Source organism: Protomyctophum bolini (genome assembly GCF_963924005.1).
Source record: "Protomyctophum bolini genome assembly, chromosome: 19".
NCBI classification, from domain to species: Eukaryota; Metazoa; Chordata; class Actinopteri; order Myctophiformes; family Myctophidae; genus Protomyctophum; species Protomyctophum bolini.
Window position 1 is genome coordinate 26,447,823 of NC_137880.1, and position 16,205 is coordinate 26,464,027.

The window sequence follows — 16,205 nt, forward strand, 5'->3', positions numbered from 1 at the left end:
CACACACACACACACAGAAGATTAGTTCAGTGTGAAGAGTGGGTGTGAACTAGTGTGTGACCAAAACAAAACAAGCCTTATGCTGTGCTCACAATAGCAGCAACAAAGCAACACACGACTACAAGCTATTTTTCTGTGGAAGTCAGCAGCATGCAGATAAAAATCGACGGCCGCCACTTGTCATGACACGCTACAAAAGATAAGTTGACGTGTTTATTGTTTTTTTACACTTCATTCAACCCTCCAATGATGCAGTGAATTAAGTGTCAATGTGTTGTGTGTTTTCGTTTCACCATTGTCTCTCCCCTTCTGTCCCTGCTACAATTCCTGCTCTCTTCTGGAAATGGAAATCTACACAGTTGGTTCCCTCTTCTGCAGTATTTCACCCACCATTTTTCATTTCATTTACTGTATGAAGTATGGCTTGAAGAACACTTCAACAACGGTTGAAGTGAATGTAGCTGCACCAATTATCTTTTGTCGCTGCTGGTGGTAACGCAGCAATATACGTTCGCTCATTGACAAATGCAGTAGTTTTCTCTCGTATTCTCCTGAGAATAATGTGGAGAATATGTTTTGCAACCCTTGCAAATGTAATTGCTCTTTTCTTACTTCAACAGCATGTGTATTGCTGGTCCACACTACGTATAGTCAGCAATTAACTGTTGGATGGAAGACTGAGGGGACGGTGATTGATGGTGTTCTGCAAAATCCTGAGTGATCATTTATCTTCTATAATTTAACATAACCACTTGAGCCCTATTTCATATTCCGTTGCACAACTGAAATAAGTTTTGATATATCGGGAGAACAACCTTCTGCTACAGAGGAGTCAGCAATACAAAATAAATTGTTTGTCCGCTTTTATTTGTGAAAACCCAGGCGGCACACAGGCACAGAGGTATGGTATCTTACTATCTTTCCACTATGGGCACAATCGTAACTAGACGAAATGAAAGCCTGGGTATCGAGGCTAAATCTTAACTGACTTTCCCTGACTCAGAGTCGGCAGCAATAATATCATGCAGGTGTGTGACTATAGTAACACACACCCTGCTGATATCTGTAACATTACTCGTGGTTTGTGCACATAGTCGCAACTATGCTTAGTGCTTTGCTTACTTGTTCGGCATCAGGCAGGAGGATTGTTTAGGGTTTGTATATGTTTTATTGTATAGGGTGTATCCATTTGTATACTTTTTATTCATAATTTATCGTGTTTTTATTGTGATGTTACGCTTCCTATGATTGCATCTTACTGTACTTCTAATGCCCTGTATCTCTCCACTACCGTGATATTACTGTACTTCTAATGACCTGTATCTCTCCACTACCGTGGCGTCTAGGGGGGCGTGTTCAGGGGAGTGAAGCTGCATTGGCAGGGAGGGTGATCTTGGTCATTACAGGCTAGGGCAGCGCCTGTCAGTGGGGGGAGTGTTGAGCGGGAGGAGTCCTCCCAGTGGGGGCTCCTCTCTGGCAGACGAGCCAGTAGGGTACAAGAGCAGTGGCTATACAGAATGGTGTGGGAAGAAATTAATTGGCGGTAAAATAATTGGCTACACCATTTTATTTTACAGATGGTGTGCCACGGTCTTTGTGTTTTATCCATTTTTCTGTCTAGGAGTTGATAGTACTTCATTAGACCCCTTGGTGTGGTTGTCCCCTTTCAGTAGCAATGCAGCAACAGGAAGACCCATCACTACTGCAATGGATGATTGAAAGATCACTGATCAGTAGTTTCCATGCTGGCACCGGTGCTGGCACCGATGTTATTCAACATCTACATCCACGACCTACCCCTAACAACATCAAGGAAGTACGGCTACGCAGATGACCTGGCAATTTTGCTCAGCAAACCAACCTGGGAAGCAATAGAGGAAGGCCTATCTGAGGACATGAACATCCTGTCTTCATACCTGAAGGACTGGCGCCTGAAGCTCAGTGTTGAGAAGACTGTGGCAACAATGTTCCACCTCTACAACAGGGAAGCAACCCGTGAAATCAACATCATGGTTGACAACGCCCGGCTACAGTCCCAGTCCTCCCCGACATACCTTGGAGTGAAGCTCGACAGAACTCTGTCCTTTAAGCAACACCTGGACAGCGTCATGGGAAAGACCACCGCCCATGCAGCACTGATACAGCGTCTAGCTGGCACGACATGGGGAGCGTCCACGAAGACGCTGCGCATCTCCACCGAGGCCCTGGTGTTCCCCACCGCTGAGTACTGTGCCCCAGTCTGGAGCCGTAGCCCTCATGTCCAAAAACTGGACGCTGCCCTCAACAGCGCCCTACGGACTATCTCTGGATGCTTACGCGCCACTCCAACCAACCAACTGCCAGTCCTTGCTGGAATCGCCCCCGCAGAGGTCAGGCGAGAAGCAGCCACACTGGCTCTTGCTCGGAAGGCTCAGCTGAGCGAAGCCCACCTCCTCCACAAGGTCGTCACAGAGACACCACAGCGCATGCGTCTCAAGTCCCGGCGGCCCTTTGCCACACAGGCCCAGGAACTGCTCCGTACAACACCAGCCGACACCTCCAAGGCTTCCTGGGTGAAGACAAGATGGAGGGACCAGTAGAAGGCAGCAGAACCATCCAGGCTTCACCACTACATCGAGGATCCCACAGATGTTCCTGGCCAGCACCTCCCCCGCAAGGAGTGGACAACCCTCAACCGCCTGAGGACGGGTGTGGGACGCATTGGTGCATCCATGCAGAAGTGGGGTCTCACAGACCCCATTACAGACTGTTGAACATGTGCTGACCAGCTGCCCTATATACCGGCCACCGAATGGCGACCGTGGGCTAATTGACCTAGACAATGACACACTGGACTGGCTTGCTGCAACGGAGCTGAAGGTCTAAGGACATACGACAGAAGAAGAAGTAGTTTCCATATTGAATGGTGTTCATGTTGGTAAAAACGTTAATATGAGCGATCCTAAAACAAAATCAATTCATTCAGCACAGCTTTGATTTGATCCCTAGCAGTGCAGACAAGTAGCAAGTAACTAACTAATCAGACTCCCTGTAGTGACTCTTCAAAATAAGACTCACTAATAGTATCAGAGGAGAAGACACAGTAGTGTACGATGGTTACTCAATATAGGTTTAATTTTTAATATTTGCAGTTGGAGAAATATCAAAACAAATCCATTCTCAATGAATGAATGAATTAATTAATGACTAGGACAGGTGGGTGGTCATATAGGAGGAGGGACTGGATAAGGTGGGTGGTCATATAGGAGGAGGGACTGGATAAGGTGGGTGGTCATATAGGAGGAGGGACTGGATAAGGTGGGTGGTCATATAGGAGGAGGGACTGGATAAGGTGGGTGGTGGTCATATAGGAGGAGGGACTGGATAAGGTGGGTGGTCATATAGGAGGAGGGACTGGATAAGGTGGGTGGTCATATAGGAGGAGGGACTGGATAAGGTGGGTGGTGCTAAGGTGAAATCTCAACTCAACTGGTGGCCACGTAAAACATTTCGTAATAAGATTTTGTTTGTATTTGTGCTGCCATGGGGATGTGGGGGGGAAAAATATATGTCAATTGTTTTGAAAATATTTCTTTGTACTGTAAAGAAAATCAATAAACATATGTTTAAAAAAAAAAAAAAACTGGTGACCACGTCTATACATAAAAACATAATTTTTGTTAAAAATTGTTCCTCCTTATATAATATAATAATAACATCTGATGATCATGGGGTTTTCTTTGGGGGGGGGATAAGAAAGATAATGATTGCTATCTAGCTCTGGCTCCTTTTAATCAGTTCTATTATGTTACAAATCAACATGGCAGGAATATAAAACAGCACACATCGCTGTCCATGGTCCTGAACCAGCGTGTGCACACACACACACACACACACACACACACACACACACACACACACACACACACACACACACACACACATCTGCCATTTTCTCTTTCAGTGTGTCACCAGTGGGTAACTTAATAAGCCATAACTCTAAACCACAAAACCTAAACTCTAATTGCCTAGTCATCTGTCTTTGGAACCATGGGAAAAATTCTAAGAAAACACACACACACACACACACACACACACACACACACACACACACACACAATTAACAGTAGGGCCGGGGAAGCATAATTTTGCGTCACACCGCCCACACACTCCAGGCATACAGCGACTTGGGGTCGTTACAAAGTCAGGGAGCTGTCCGTTTCGATTCGTCAAGCCCAGCAAACGGGGATAGAGTACTCTCCATTAACCTGTGTGCAACCCTGAGACTGTTGGATGTGATTAGGCTACATGGGGCAGTGTGCGTGAAAGCAGAAATCGGCGAATAATGGATGGGAAACAGCGGAGCGAGGCGATAATGTAGCGACACCCATGCAGCAGACCTGTGACATGAGAGGCCACTGGCCGGAGGGATAAGGCTTGATGAGATATGATGAGCATAAGAAATGCTGGGGTCATGAATAGCTGCAGTATACAGTGCATGATGCTAATGTAAGTCATCCGCTCAGGTTGACACAAGATCATTAAAAAGCATGCACACACACACACACACACACACACACCTTAATCGTTTTTGACATCCTGAAATAAGCTCATTCAGGAAAACACACAGATGGCTTCCGTCTGCTTCATTGTTTTCCGCAGCCTAGTAGACGTACTAATGCAGAATTCTGGAATTCAACTCGATGCGACCGTGAAAACCGATAAGATGGGATAATCTGAAGCCTGTCTCTTGGCCGAGATAAACGATTAGACGTGAGGAGAGAGACCGAATTCCCGCTCTAGCTTTCCACATCACACACTCTTTTAATTGCTCCCTTTGAGGGAACGTCTCTTTTCAGTCCTCGGCTCAGTTCGAAAGTATTGGCTTTTGATCATTGGGAGCATGCCAAAGGTATGTGCATGTATACTGTATTACACATACTGTACACGTATGTATGTATGTATGTATGTATGTATGTGCGTGCGTGCGTGCGATAGTGAAAGTGGGCAACACCTGTGTTGGGGCTGTGTGTGCATCAATAAATTATCAGAAAAAGACATGGGGCTCCATCTTGCGCCACCCTTATCCCTTATCCCTAAACTTATTAGCCATTTTTTACTATTTTGAAAAGCATCTTAAAATACCGGTAGTTCAACTAACCGATCTACATCGAGACGTTGTGAGCTTGTAGATCGGCTATTTGGACTATTTTTAAAGTGGTAGTGATATTTTCACTACTTTTGTGTAATGCAGTATAAAATAGGGGATTATATGAATTAACTTTACTCAACAGCACAGTATAGTGTAATCCTATAGTCATTCAAGTCTGGTATTACTTACTTGGTACAGTACAGTAAGTTAACAATTTGCGAGTGCATGGTGAGATCAGCTGAACGCACCACAAGGAAGCTCCATCTCTCCCATTCCTGCAGGATGCTACAAGTTTCCCGTCGTCACACCTTCACTGTTTCTGAAGATGCATAATGAAAAGCACTGGTGATATCTCACAGCTCGCAGCCGCGGAAAAAGATTTTTGCCTGCGGCTATCAGAGCCCAGGACAATATCAAAAAGGACAGAAACTGCATTCAAACTACTGAGCAGTTGCGCATAAGTTTACTTTCACAATAGATATGATACTGTAGGTAGAACTTTATTTATCCCATGGGGGACGTTCAGTTTCCAGCGGCAGCATTGCAGTTAGAGTGCAGATACAGAGGAACGTGGACTGGGGGAGTGGAGAGTCGCCGCACCGGGCGAGTGCACGGACGGCCCCGGCTGAACTATGACTCCATTTCAGGCAACAATATAATTTCAAAGCAACACGGTTTGCTTTGAAAGCAGCTCTCACCAGATTAATCCTTTCCCTGAGAGTGATAAAATGTTTCTGCAAATTAGCTCACAATAGATAGTGAAGGCTTGACAGTTAATATTTTTTTTTTTACATGTCTACTCAGTGCCGGTTCTGTGTCAATCTCATTATCTGCAGTAATGTTACTGAGTGACTGTGTAGTCAGTGTGTACCGGGCTACCAGCTGCTGTGCCTTCCCAACATAGAGCTGTTGTCTGTACAAGTGTAATAGCCTCTTCTACCTCATTTACCCCAATTATTTGACTATTATTATCCAAAATCGTGTTCGGCATTAAAATAAATTATAATCTGGCAACGGTTGAGCTCTACTCCAAGGCTGATGCCAAATCTACTGCTGAGACCTTTTTTATGTGCCACAAAAATTGCAATCAAACCTCCTGATGTCCCAAATATTATATTAGGAGATATTCATCATTGAATTGACAGAAGAAAGAAAAAGTAAATCCTTGATCATTTTAATGTCACCTGCCCAGCACATTGAAATAAAATGAGATCTATGACTCCATAAGGGGGCAAATTGTCACACCCACCACTTCTCCCTACCCCACGCTGCCAGTCAGATCATAGACTGTTGATTCAGTCAGTCACACTTCAATTCAAGTTACTGTCCTGTCACTATTCTTGTATGTTTCCCTGTGCCTACAGCGAACCACAGAGCAGTGTGCTCGAAATGTCACTCACTCAGGTGGTGCCAAAAAATAAAGTCATTGAAGGCAGCTAACAATGTGCAAACTTGACCTACAGCTAACCACAGCCTGACTCGTGACTCCAGACTCTGTCCCTGGGTCTCCCCTTGCCTGTTCATTACTATGTCTTCTCAGCGATCATCTTCGGTAGTCATTACCACCATAGATACCTCATTTGTGGCTGCAGTTCATTGGAGCGATGCAGCATTGCGCCTGCCATATTTTGTGTGGGGAAAGTCATGCTAGTCATTAGTCTGCTAATGCATGTACTGCATGCCCACCCTATGTCAGCAGAAGCAGGAGGTCTCTCCACAGTTCAAATAATCATAACTCACTGAATTCTCAAACTTGTTAACAATGTCAGACATTATAGGTTAGTTTAAGATAAGACAGGGTAGGCGACCTTTGGCCCTGGTGTCCGGTACACTGGCATAAGTGTGAGAGAGAGGATTTTTGGTTTAAAATAAACAATAATAATTTTAAAAAAAGATATATATATATATTTGTATAGCTGATATATAAATACAGCTGTAAGCAGCGATAAGACAGGTCAAGCCATAAAAGTAATAAAGCAATAAAGAAAAAAGAACTAGACAATGCCTGTCTTCTAATTAGTAGCGAAATACTACTTGATACTCAAGATAGCTTGATAGCTACAATGACTGCATTAGGACTAACAAGTAATGTTATATAGAGAGGAGTGATGTAAAAAAAAAAAAGTGGATATATAGAGCAGATAATATAATTAATTCATTGGGAGATCTAAAGGTCAGATATCCTTTGAGGAATGACTGTGAGCTTCAGTTCTTGAGCGATTCCCATGACCCTCTACCATATTGCCTGATTTCATGGAAAACGACAGCAAATAACTGCCAAAACTGGGCTCTTCACCCTTCTGGCTTGACCTCTAAAAATAAAAATAAATGCAGTCCCTCATTTTTGTACCTACTGTATGTAAATTACATCCTGCACATAATTCTACATTCATTAAAACCCTGAACTCTGACTCGGGGTCGGGGGGGCGAGTCTGGGGGATAGGTGGGTTATTGCTATTGAGTCTAATAGCCCCCCCCCCCCCCCCCCCCTGAAATCGCATTTCTATTCCAGTCTGGGCCCTGCTGCTAATGCATGGTTGATTCGTGGAGGTAACAAAAAAATTACATCATCTCCAGTCTCCAACCTACAATGTGAAAGAAAATATATAAAAAAAAGGGGAAAAGTTTATATACAGTAAGTGAACAATCAAAATATGTGCTGCCATTAAAATGAACTAGACCTGTACGTGCCCGTCGCAGTCGGCCACCGGCCTACTTGGGAACGATTAAACTTGGGAACCTAATGATATACGTTGTCATAGCACCCGTTTTAACTGTCAACCAATGCCCACTGGCAGAGCCAGTGGGCATTGGTTGAGCCTCAATTGGCTGAGGCAGAGGCTGGAAATTGCACAGAAGAAAGGAGTTGGCCTCATTAGGCCCACTGGCAGAGCCTATCAAAGGTGAAAGGAGTTGGCCTCAACCGTGGGTCCGACCGACTCGATACCGGGCACTGCACACCCTGTGGGGGTGTGGAACGCGTGAAGTCGGTGGGTGAAACGGTTCTCAGATTACGTGCATTACACGCGCGCGCGCGGGGGCGGGCGGGCTACCGGCCAAGGTGCCTGGACCGCTGAGCCACGGCACAGGCCATGGCACTCATTTCTAAAAGGTTGAAGATAGGATACGTGGTTAAATAAAAATAAAATCATACCAAAACAAATCTACTTTCATAGATAGTAAGAGTATGGCTACAAAACATAAAAAAGTCTCAGATACTTCTTTAAAACGTAGGCATATTTCTTGCAACGGAGTTACGGCAAGCTTACATAATATGAGGGTGGTGTTGACATGCGGCCACCTATTTATGTCTAAGGCCATTACGCCCTCGCCTAGGCCTACTCCATCCCTGGCTTTCCACACTACTGGATTCCACTCAGCCTTGGCTACCTGCCATTACTTTCTGACCGGCTACGTTACGTACCTGCCTCTGTGTCCTGGCCTGCACTTGGGTTCAATATATTAGCCTTAAAATGTATAAGTCTAAGGTGGGACCTGCCATGTTTCCTCTGATCATAACTTTGTGCATCTGTGTTAAAAAGACAGGTGAAAGTCTGGCTGAGAATAGTTCCGCTTCCCTCTAGGGGCGTTGCAATTGCACAGACTGGTCAGTGTTTCAGGAGGACTCCTCTGTGACAGTGATGAACATACAGATGTGTACATCTCCTTTTATAAGGACAGATTCCAACAAAGTTTCATCGTTCCTAACATCAAACCATGGTTTTCCCAAAACATTAAACGGTTTGATAAAAGGAAAAATGATTTTAATGCAGGTGATGTCATTACGGGGTGAATTAAGGACTGAAATAAAAAAGTGTAAACTGTGGTACTGAAGCAGAGTTCAGAAGAGAGCTTTGAATGAATTTAACGAGGATTACGAGATAATGGCAGCAGAGGCTTTGCTCTGTGTAGTTTAAATTCTGATAAACACCTGCCTTTTCTTTACATTTAATAATAAGGATTTTACTGCACTGCATGAGATAAGAAAAAAAATCACACACGTGTGAACTGAGTGGTGCAATTCCCCCCCCCCCCCCCCCCCCTCTCTCTCTCTCTCTCTCTCTCACTCTCTCTCTCTCATTAGAGACACAGCACTACCCCTCTCTCTGTTTCTGGCGCCCCCTACTGGCATAAATAAGTCACATACTCGTGCTCATTCAGGTACACAAACAAACAGGTACACGGACATTGCTGGTTGTAGGAGTGGTTGCACCACGCAAAAATAGCACTGCCTCTCCAGCATTTAAGATTGATGTGAAGCATGTGAAACCTCTTCAGGTGAGAGCTCATGTCTTGATATCATCTGTGGCCAAGACAACTTGTACAGACAACTCTGTACTCTGTTTACACAATATCTTAACCCATTCTGACCTGAGATCAGATTCTAAAAATGTCTGTTTGAAAATGAGTTTTCTGAAAAAGCTATGTTTCTATTTCAGTCGTTCTTCGATTTTTCTAAAATAGCAGACCTACAAGCTTGTAGATCTGTTATTTTTAAATAGCTCAAGCATAACGTAATGCTAACACAAAAAGGGGTTCCCGCTTAAAATGGGTTCATCAGTAGATGGTTCCTATTAGCTTTGGAAACATTCCAGTATTGTCCCCGGTAGCCAGCCAAGAGAAGAATTCTCAATTTAAAATAAAGCATTTAATTTAACAGGCGCTTTTATAGAGACTTACAAAGTGCAAGGTCAGAGCTTTTAAAGACTTTAAAATAGACCTGCAGATGCCAAAAATGCTTAAGTGGCATGAACCCTAGTCAATAAATGACAGGGTAAATGGCCAAGTAAATAGGGTGAAAAAACAATTAACTGCTACAAAGTATCTAGGATACCAGGTAAAGATCAAACCTAGCATCTGTCTAAACCAGGGCATCCCAAACATTTTCCGCCGTAATGTAATACATTTTGAATTAATAACTTAAGCCCCTGAAAATAGCCGATCTACAAGCTCATAACATCCATGTAATGTATATGTGGACAGAACTTAGTTTTTGAGGGGCGCTAGCCCCTCCTACAGTATATCTAGCCTTTGGTGTGTGTGTGCACAAACTTTGTCCTACACAAATTCCCATTGACAATGAATGGACAATAGGTCGACATAGTGTCTGAGCAAATAGCCCTTTAGCGTCTATTTTACGTCATGATGATGTACGATGAGAGCCCCCTTTCACACGGGTGTGCTTTTTTATTTCTCTTCGACGTTCAATACCGTCCAGAGAGTATAACGTGTCCTTTTAACTCAATCCTAAACTGATTGGATGGATAATGGATTGGACTTCACAATGGACTTTTTAACTGGTAATTCACAGTGTGCTCTCTCAATTTGGCACTACTCATCTACCGGTTGCCTTTAAAGGTTGCCGTCTATCTTCCGAGTGCCACAGCTGCGTCATGTTTAATTCATCCGATTTTCCAAACTATCGTTTTCGCTTTATACAGTTTCATAGAGAGGCAGTACACTCACGATCTATACCAAATGAAAGATCGAACTTTACAGATTACAGAGCAGATTTGAGCGAGCTGTGAGTCAATGAAATTACGTGTTTTGCCTGCAAGGTGCTACCTAGGTGCTACTTCCCATAGACACCCCATTAATCCAAACAGAAAAGTCCTCTCTAATTATATTAAATAACGTCAAAATCACCAACATTGCAGCTGTAGGGAAATCTTGAATTATCCTCTATCTGCAAAGTGTTTGTTTCATAAAAATCCACGTAGACATTTTATGAGCTACTAGTGTTGGAGTTTGGAAGCTTGGAAGCTTTGGAAGCTCTCGTTGAATATCACTCAAAGGCCCCTGCGTACCACCTGTTTTGAATTTGCAATTTTTTTGGACCACAATGCTTATATGAGACCATTTTAAATGAAAGTTCTACAGCCCTTGACCAAGGGATGAGCGAGTGACATCAGGACTTCGGTAGAGATTTCACCGTCTGTCCGCTCCGCTGTAGTGCTGACATAATGAAGTGACATTTTTCCGGTAGAGTGTCTCAGCCCTACGGTCGCTCCTCGCCTTTAAGGCGTCTTATACTGATGTTAAAATGGTCAGCTAGATCTCATGGGGTTTTACATTTTCAGTAACGAGCAGTTCCTTAGGAGGACTAGTGCTATATTGAAATGCCAGGGCCATCGACTCCAGAGTTTGAGCTACTGTATAGGTTGACGTTTCAGAACTCTTCTAATGCTATTTTAAGGCTTAATGGCATATAGCACTAATTCCTTGCACTCCCATGTATACAAACATATTTGAAAACATTTTGTAATTGCTATCAATTTCTATTTCCCTACATTAACTATCCTGTTTTTATATAATTGCTGGCTGCAAAACAATTCTCCCCAGAGGGAAAATAAAGATAAACTAGAACATTGGTTGTCATAAATTCACTCTCTCAACACAATCCTGGCGATATGGAGCTGTATAATGAGTATGTACAATAAAATAATGTTCACTTGGCCAGTTACATTTAGTGCAGCCACAATAGTGCAGCTCACAAATCAAAACACAGCATACATTATTGACAGATATAATTCATGTATATTCATGCCCCTTCCTTGGCCCAATTTTGAAAATGGAGGAGGCTACCGTATTTCTTTTATAAATAACCAATTGCAAAAGAAATACAAGCTTGTAAATTAATACTTCATATGTGTTTCCAACCTCCCCAATATCTTGCAGATTCTAACAGCCTTAATATCCAGAAGGGGGGGGGGGGCTATTATCACTCTATATTCTTTACAGTATGTTGCTGCTAAGACCTGGATTGGTGGGAACCCAATCTGGCTGCAGAATGCAGATTGATCAGTGATGATGTAACCTATTATTATGCTCCAGGACCTTTCAGTTGAAGAGTAGGAGGAGGAGAACACATTAGAGATGTAATCATTACCAGCAATCCAATCAAACTGTCCAATATGCTACTTGAAATCCGAGGGGATGTGTTCCATCATCACCCACAACAAGTTCCCTTCAAATCTATAAACCCTCCCAAGCAAGAAAATGAAGTTGATGGATCCGTGTGCTTGAGATTAGCCTGTGGGGATCAACAAGTTATGATCTGATCACACTTAATAATGATTCATCTTGGGATATGCTTCAGATTACAGCATCTTCTTTGGCTAAATATTATACCAATGGGCAAAGGCCATACCTTCAGTCAGTCAGTCAGTCTGTCTGTCTGTCTGTGAAGTTTAGTTGAGGATACAAGAGCATTCTTAAAGATATTTCACACAAAAAAACAACTCCGGACAGGCTTCAGGAATAGCGGAGGTGTGGAGAAGAACAGTATAGATTAATCAGTGTGGTGCTGCTACTTAAACCAACCTTGACCAGGTCCTCCAGTTCCGAGGAGTTGACACAGGCGTGCACGGCTAAAAAGTCCAGTTTCTCTGCTAGGATGGCCAGTTTCTGGGAACTCTCGTGCGGCTGTTCCAGTGCCCGGAACACCATGGCCCCGATGATGAGGTAGACCACTACCAGGCAGAAGATGGCCGACACAGTCTTCCACCTCACGGTCATCCTGCTCTCGTACTCGTCCTCAGGGACGTTCAGCACCAGCGGTTTGCAGGAGAAAGAGAGGCGTGGCTTGAGGTTGTGGGCGGCAGACCTTGGATCAAGAAGATCAGGTGCGGCCACTGTAAGTACAAAAACATTTTTTTTTCCATCTTTTCTTTTCACAATTTAGGCAAACAACATTGTTGGTCCCATAAACATGTTTACACATAAACACTGACATAGACATTTCATATATTATGTCAGTAATAGAAACATAATAATAATATCTCAAATTCATATACATTTGAGCACTAGTGGTGAGCTGTCAGGTGGCTGAGTTATGGCAATATTGAAGTTGATTTAAGGACTTTGGAGGTGGTGTCATAAAGTCCACACTAGTCCTTATTGAATGAAAAATCTTAGTTAGAGCAGGTGATAAAGATGATGGTGATAGAAAAGAAAATGTTGCTCTAGAGAGGGAAGTCTGGAGCACTCTGGTGGAGCTGTTGCCCCCACGTCCCGACTACGGCTAAGCGGTTGAAGATGGATGGATGGATGGAACATACTTTACTCCAGTCACTGAATTAATAACTCTTCAATCTGTGGGATTGCTATAGGTCCAATTTTCCAACTGAAATATTTTTTCCTTCTAAATACCAGTAGTTGTCTACACATATTGATTAATAGATCTCTCTATACAGCCATAACGGAATTGCAGAAATGTTTTGTAAAAAGCAATATTTCAGCCAACCTATTAGTTTATAATGAAATGTGTCATTTGGTCCATTATAGGATCCTTCTTCCAGATTGATCCATGACGCTTCATCCACTCTCGGAAACAAGGAACAGGATATCATAAATCTATATGACAAATGTTTGATAAATAAAAATAAAATAAATATGAGCACATAACTGATTGTGTTGGACTTCACGAATCAGAGAATAATTAAGATTGCATATTCACAGCTGCTCAGTAAAGCTACGGCATTCAACACATATATAATCTTCTATTTAATTCAGTGGACCTCCAAAATAATCATATTTTAACTGGGGACCCCCACCCTGATAAGCACTTGGAATTGTAGGAGTTGAGGCATACATTTTCAGTTCAACATTGTGAAAATAGCCGTTCTACAAGCTGACAATGACTTGCAAAGCGAGGTTTTTATAGTATTTAGTAGTATACTATACTTTAGTATAGTTTGTCGATTACTTTTGATGCAGTAATGGCACTTTTCTTTCTTTCTTTTTGAGGTCTAAAAAGTCCTTAAATTGTCACTTCACTGTCAACTGGGGATGACAAATCGTACTCCATGGTTGATTAAATATTAATTCTTGGCCTATATAGCCAACTTTTCAAAATTTCTGAACGAAATGAGCCTATTCACTCAGTTTCCAATATGTTACACTTGATAATGTTGTGCTGAAAATCTTTAATTAAAAGTTGATGTCATGGAAATAATTACAGCTATTGGTTCACAGTTGTTGGTCATTACTGCTTGCTAGGGATGTGCCGATTCCAACTCCGAATTTCCGATACCGATATCAACCGATACCGATATATGCGGTACTAGTTATAAGTATAAATACTGCAACTGTACAAAAGTATTGGTATTAAAATGTTAAATGTAAAAGGTACCAAAAGTAAAAGTATTCATTATGCAGAATGTCTCATTTCAAGTTTTCAAATGTATAAACATCCTTTGAAAATACCATACCAAGCTCACCATGTAGATAGACCCTGACGAAGACCTTTTGGTCGAAACGCGTTGGTCCTGTTATTTATTTGCCTTGCTCATCTTCAAATAAATTATAAAGATTTTCACCAAAGACGGAGTGCCTTGGATTATTTTCTTTTCAAGTCTGCAATTCACATTTTGACAAGCAGTACTACTTGGAGGAAGGATACCTTTTGTCTATATGGTTTTACCTGTATCACCAAAGAGCACCCATCTAAGAGCCACTAACAGATCCCTGCAGCGCTTCCATTCCTCTATTTCTAAACAAGCTCACCATGTGTTGCATTGCAACACATGGTGAGCTTGTAGATCTGCTATTTTCTGCTAAAATAATAAAAGTAACTAGTAGGCCCCTAACTAAAGTTTTCAAATAAATGTAGTGGAATAAAATACAGAACTCTGAGATGTAGTGGAGTAGAAGTAAAAGTATTGGAAATACTCAATTAAAGTGCAAATACCTCATAATTGTACTTAACTATAGGCCTACAGTACTTAAGTAAATGTACATAACATAGATGTGGAGGCCTATTTGCCAGTGCAGAAGCATGAGCTAACGAGCACCAACGAGGACCAGGTGCACACTGCACACAGTGCACAGACACACACTCTGCAGTGCTTTAATGGAAAAGTGACTGAAGCTTCAAGCTCATTTCTCTCATATCGGTATTTTTCGATATAAATTTTGTATGCATATATCGGCCGATAATAGGCCTATTTTAGTTTATTTATTTTCGCCATTGTAATTTGTCTTCTTGCAGGCACTGTGAACACATTATTCCCCATGCATGCATTTTAATTGTTGATTAGTTGGACACTATATATATATATATATATATATATATATATATATATATATAGTATATGGTTTTATTAGTTATTGAAATTAGGAAACATTGTGGTTCATGCACGCTAAGAGCAGCTATAACTGAATTATAAGTGGCTTTGCATTAAAAATTAAAGGTATTTTCCCACAGCCTCCTTTTCTAAGGAGGTTGATAGATGGTTGACGATGTTACGCAACAACCACTCCAAGGAGTCCAGGGAGCCTTAATAAACTGGCTACATAGAACTGGTGTTTACGAATAAACACCAATAAAATGCACAATGCACTGATTGATTAATATATTTTTCACCCATATATTATGGTACCAAAACACTATAGTGTCATGAGTTGGCGTCTGTTGTTTATCTGATTTACCAGCTCGACCAATAAGAGGGTTGACCAGCTTTTTGGAATAAACAATCGATAACCCCCTCAGCATCTTTGACCAGCTGACTATACTGACCGAGCGCAGCGGACAGCTGGCTTGAGTGAGAAGGCGATCACTAGACTAGACATGTCACTCTAGTCTGCCATGCATGTGCGTTTGTTTGTTTGTTTGCATTTACAATTCCAAAACGACTAAACGAGTGATGAAGCACTTACTTCTTCTCTACCATATGCACTTTTCTTGCTGTTCCTCATCGGCAGATCTTTGCCAAAAGCAACCGTCTGTGAGTGATCTTTGGGTTTGTAGCACACCGACGCTCCCATCAGGGGACGTTACTCTTTTCCACATGACATTAAATATAAAGACGTACTTTCCCCTTCCACCCAAAAACACCCAAAACGAATAAAAAATGCAGTCTTTCCCAGTAGATAAAATCCAACCGAAATATCCAAAAGTCAGAACACCGTGTCGTGTTCCTATCCAAGAAGAGCGCGCGGAGATGCGGCGTAAAGCGAGGGCGAAGTGGAAGCAGATGATCCACTCAATCCGTCCAGTTCTTCCCAGACACTGTACCCAGACATAAAGGAAACAATGGTTTCCTCCGGACGCCGGAGCGCGTACTGTAGTTAG

At 42.3% G+C, this 16,205-nt stretch overlaps 1 protein-coding gene across 2 annotated transcripts in view; it reads right to left on the reverse strand.

Annotated features, from left to right (window-relative positions):
* kcnk2b (potassium channel, subfamily K, member 2b) overlaps positions 1-16,205 on the reverse strand; it is a 109,638-nt gene that overhangs the window by 19,441 nt on the left and 73,992 nt on the right. Inside the window, exons 1-2 of one of the 2 annotated variants that reach the window (XM_080790367.1) lie at positions 15,791-15,920; positions 12,455-12,765 (exon numbers count right to left, since the gene is read on the reverse strand). In XM_080790367.1, coding sequence (XP_080646493.1) covers positions 12,455-12,765; position 15,791 — 312 coding nt within the window. In that variant the 5' untranslated portion in view covers positions 15,792-15,920. Of the gene's footprint in view, positions 1-12,454; positions 12,766-15,790; positions 15,921-16,205 lie in introns of those variants that run through there. The other variant, XM_080790368.1, reaches the window with a different exon arrangement.